Source organism: Myotis lucifugus, unplaced genomic scaffold (assembly GCF_000147115.1).
Source record: "Myotis lucifugus unplaced genomic scaffold, Myoluc2.0 scaffold_2, whole genome shotgun sequence".
In the NCBI taxonomy this organism is placed as follows: domain Eukaryota; kingdom Metazoa; phylum Chordata; class Mammalia; order Chiroptera; family Vespertilionidae; genus Myotis; species Myotis lucifugus.
The window spans coordinates 32,182,844-32,187,346 of NW_005871050.1; the positions used below are offsets into that span (position 1 = coordinate 32,182,844).

The 4,503-nt window shown below is 40.2% G+C and overlaps 1 protein-coding gene across 1 annotated transcript; it reads left to right on the top strand.

Moving 5' to 3' along the window:
• Positions 1-3,227: 3,227 nt before the first annotated feature.
• On the top strand, positions 3,228-3,926 carry RAB9B (RAB9B, member RAS oncogene family). Its single transcript, XM_023756961.1, has one exon. It carries the CDS (start codon positions 3,241-3,243, stop codon positions 3,844-3,846), a length of 606 nt encoding a protein of 201 aa, XP_023612729.1. The 5' UTR covers positions 3,228-3,240; the 3' UTR covers positions 3,847-3,926.
• Positions 3,927-4,503: the final 577 nt, after the last annotated feature.

A 4,503-nucleotide genomic window follows, 5' to 3' on the forward strand; every position in this document is an offset into this window, starting at 1 on the left:
TAGCCAATAGAATATATTGTAAATAGGGAATCCCCAAACATAACCTTTTCTTCTCTGATCTTGTGAAATCAAATGCAGAGACAAACTCAAGGAAGATTGATGAGTGTCTAGGACAGTGGTCGGCAAACTCATTGGTCAACAGAGCCAAGTATCAACAGTACAACGATTGAAATTTCTTTTGAGAGACAAATTTTTTAAACTTAAACTCTATAGGGAGGTACATTGTTATTAACTTAATTAGGGTACTCCTAAGCTGGCCTTTGCTAAAAACGTCCTCAATCTGATTGAGGTACGTTCGCTGAGGTCGACCCTTTCCAACTCTCCAATCCACACTCGTCTTGTATACTTGTTTCAGATAGATGAGTGTGGATGGGAGAGTTGGAAGGGGTCGACCTCAGCGAACGTACCTCAAAACAATGTACCTCCCCCGCTCTGCGTATCCCATCGCGCGACCGACGGACACCCCCCACTCCTTCTAACGCCACTTCTTCAAAATAGACTCGCCCAGGCCGAAAACCGACTTCTGTGCATGGGCCACAAAGTTTCAATCGCACTGTAACGTGCACGCCTGCACGTGGTATTTTGTGGAAGAGCCACACTCAAGGGGCCAAAGAGCCGAATGTGACTGGACTAGACAAAACTAAAATTGTAAACTGCTGGACTTCTCAGAACCTTTAACATATTAATAATTCATTTTGGATCTCCAAGACAGGACATAATGTGCAATATTATTAGACCACAGAACCTCTTTAAAAAAATATATCATCGCTTTTTGGGAAATTAGTAAAATTCAGTTTGGGTTCATAGTTTTTTTTAAAACTATAGTCCGGCCCTCCAACGGTCTGAGGGACAGTGAACTGGCCCCCTGTTTAAAAAGTTTGAGGACCCCTGGTATAAAGGGAAGGAGTTTCATCTCTGACATAGAATCTCTGTGCTTTCCCTTTCCTGAATATCTTCTACTGTGAATATCACCTACTTTCTTTGGTTTACTTTGATTGGAGAGCTCAATAGAGAGACAATATAGAAGTTTAAAATTACATAAAGTACACTCAAATTAGGACAAGTTTAAGTTTTTGCAATAAAATTATTTGTCCATATTAAACATTTATAGCATTTTAAACTCAAGTATATTTATGAAAAGCATTCTCTGTAGCTAAGTTGAGGTTGGTCTGTTGTTTTCCTGACTTGAGCAATATATATATATATATACACACACACACACACACTAGTGGTCCGGTGCATGAAACTCGTGCATGGGGGAGGGGGTGCTCCTCAGCCCGGCCTGCATCCTCTCCAATCTGGGACGCCTCGAAGGATGTCCTACTGCCGGTTTACAGGGATCGGGCCTAAACCGGCAGTTGGACGTCCCTCTCGCAATCTGGGACTGCTGGCTCCTAACCGCTCACCTGCCTGCCTGCCTCCCTGGTTGCCCCTAATCACTCTGCCTGCCGGCCTGCTCGCCCCCAACTGCCCCCTGCCACCAGCTTGCTTGCCTCCTAATGCCCCCACCTCCAGCCTGATCACCCCTAACTGCCCCCCATGCCAGTGTACTCTCCCCTAAATGCCTCTCCTGCCAGCCTGCTCATTCCCAAATGCCCCCCTTGCTGGCCTGCTCAGCCCCACCTAGCCTCCCCACTGGCCTGCTCACTCCAAACTGCCCCCCCCTGCTGTCCTGACCACCTCCAACTGATCCCCAATGATGGTCTGCTTGCCCCCAACTGGCCCCCCTGCTGGTCTGCTGGCCCCACCCCCCACCAGCCTGATCACCCTCCCCTCTTGGCTTCTAACTGCCTCTACCTCGGGCCCGTCACTATGGCTTTATCCAGAAGAACGTCCGCAAGGTCTCCTGAAAGGTCTCCCAGTCTAATTAGCATATTACCCTTTTATTAATATATATATATATATATATATATATATATATATATAATTTATTTTATGATAGATTTTAAAAAAATGTTTCCCAATTTGTTTTTTAGAATCCTAGAACAGGAAAACAATAACAACAAGAAAAAGACAAGATTGTGACAAAGACCCAACTGGGTAGGTTTATATTTTATACTCAACTGTATAGATAATATTTTATATTTTTTTCCATTGGATCTTCTAAAAATGACTGTTTAGAAAAATATATGATTAGTACACATGCACACCAATATAATTTTAAGGACTACTGAAGGTTTTTAAAATTACATTTCAAATGTATTTGACTCCAGAAACATTTTTGTATGTACTGTTTGATTAGTGATTACTTTTCATCTCTTTGGGTCTCGTGCATAAATAACACCCAATTAACAGCATCATTGTTGAGTTTCCACAATGGAGCTGGTGTGAAAGTACCTAACATAATCTAGTACAAGGTAGTTGTTCAGTAAGCATTTGATCTTTTTATCTTAAGATGCATTCTAGGTATTTCATGTATAGACATGTTACAGAGGTAACAAAAGGGTTCAGTATAATTATTAGTACTTTAGAAATTACAATATCTTTCTTTAGTGCTAGCATGAAATTAGAACCTAAAACTAAAAATTAATAAGCTATTCAGATATTCTTCCTGAGTGACAGCTATTATATTGGTACCAGTCAACTGTCATCAACTTAATTGCTATTGTTCCATGAAGAAAAGATTATGGATGATCCTTTACTTGTGAGGGCATCCATATTAATGCAAGTATAATGAGGCAAATGCCAGAAGAAACTTGACCTTTTTCTCTCTTCCAAGTTTGGTCTAATTCTAACCTAAACATCTACTGACAGAATTCTAACTCATATAACCTTTTCTCCTTAGTATATCAGGAACAGACTTCAAACTCCAAATCAATTTCACACTATTTGCCTGTTTAGAACTGTCAAAATCTGAAGCTAATATGGTTATACATTTGAGTGGCATTCCTGTTCTAGGTGTTCTCATCAAAGAGAGAATAGGGTCAGAACTGAACCAAATTGCAGCACCATTTGCTAGTCCACTTACCCATGGCATTCAGCCATTCCTGGCATAGACAATAGACCTCAGACAAGTAAGACCTATTTTCTCCCTCATGCAAAAAAAGTTTTATTCCTTCTGTTATACTATATCAGTTAATGAGCATGAATCAAGAGAAGCTAAATTAGAAGGCTCCATAATTCGGAGAAATTTATTATGAAGTTGATTTCAATTTCAAATTTAACTGTTTTCCCTCTTACTTTTTATTTTATTTTCAGGTTATCTTGGTTAGAAACTCTTCCCCATCTGGTGCTGCAACAATGAGTGGTAAATCCCTGCTCTTAAAGGTCATTCTCTTGGGTGATGGTGGAGTTGGGAAAAGCTCGCTTATGAACCGTTATGTAACGAATAAATTTGACTCCCAGGCTTTTCATACCATAGGGGTAGAGTTCTTAAATCGAGATCTGGAGGTAGATGGACGTTTTGTAACTCTCCAGATCTGGGACACTGCAGGACAGGAACGTTTCAAGAGTCTTAGAACACCCTTCTACAGGGGAGCAGACTGCTGCCTCTTGACCTTCAGTGTGGATGACCGACAGAGCTTTGAGAACCTTGGTAACTGGCAGAAAGAATTCATCTACTATGCAGATGTGAAAGACCCTGAGCACTTCCCTTTTGTAGTTCTGGGTAACAAGGTAGACAAAGAGGATAGGCAAGTGACTACTGAGGAGGCACAAGCCTGGTGCATAGAGAATGGAGATTATCCTTATCTAGAAACAAGTGCCAAAGATGATACTAATGTGACAGTGGCCTTTGAAGAAGCTGTCAGGCAGGTGTTGGCTGTAGAGGAACAGTTGGAGCATTGCATGTTAGGTCACACTATTGACTTGAACAGTGGTTCCAAAGCAGGATCTTCATGTTGTTAAAAGTAAGAAGCCTTTTAAAGGTGTACCCCAAATTGGTCAGTCAATAGTGTAAGAATAACTGTGCCCCTCTAAGAGTGCACACACACAAAAAAAGAAAGGGTAAGAGATAAGGTTGTAATTGTTAATTAGAGCCTTTCAAGCTGAAGTTGTAAAGCAACTTGTTAAAAAGTGCTTTATCAAGCCAAGTGTATTTTACGTGATTTCTGCTATTTCCTTCTTGTGTGCATCAGGACACTTCAGAAAACTTTAGTCCTGAGCGATTTAAATATTTTTTCAAATCACAGTTTAAACTTAGAACCCAGCTGCATGAAGGAATTAAAGAGCTATAGCTATTCCTTAAAGTGTTCCATTAATCAACTAATAAATGTCACCACCAACTCTTGCCAAACAGTTTCTGATATCTCTGCCAAAGGGGGAAAATAATACTCTGAGCTTTATTACAATAAAATAGTAATGCAAACAAGGATTTCCTAAGCTTGAATTATAAAGAGGTTGTAATGATTAGGAATACAAAAGTATAATGATGTACACTGCCTTGTTTAAACCTTTATGTATGCTTTGCTGCCATCTGAGCTTTTCAAAATATACCACCTCAATAAGAGATACACTGATGACATTGAAAATTGATTATATTCCTTGTGTTTGAAGTAACAGGGT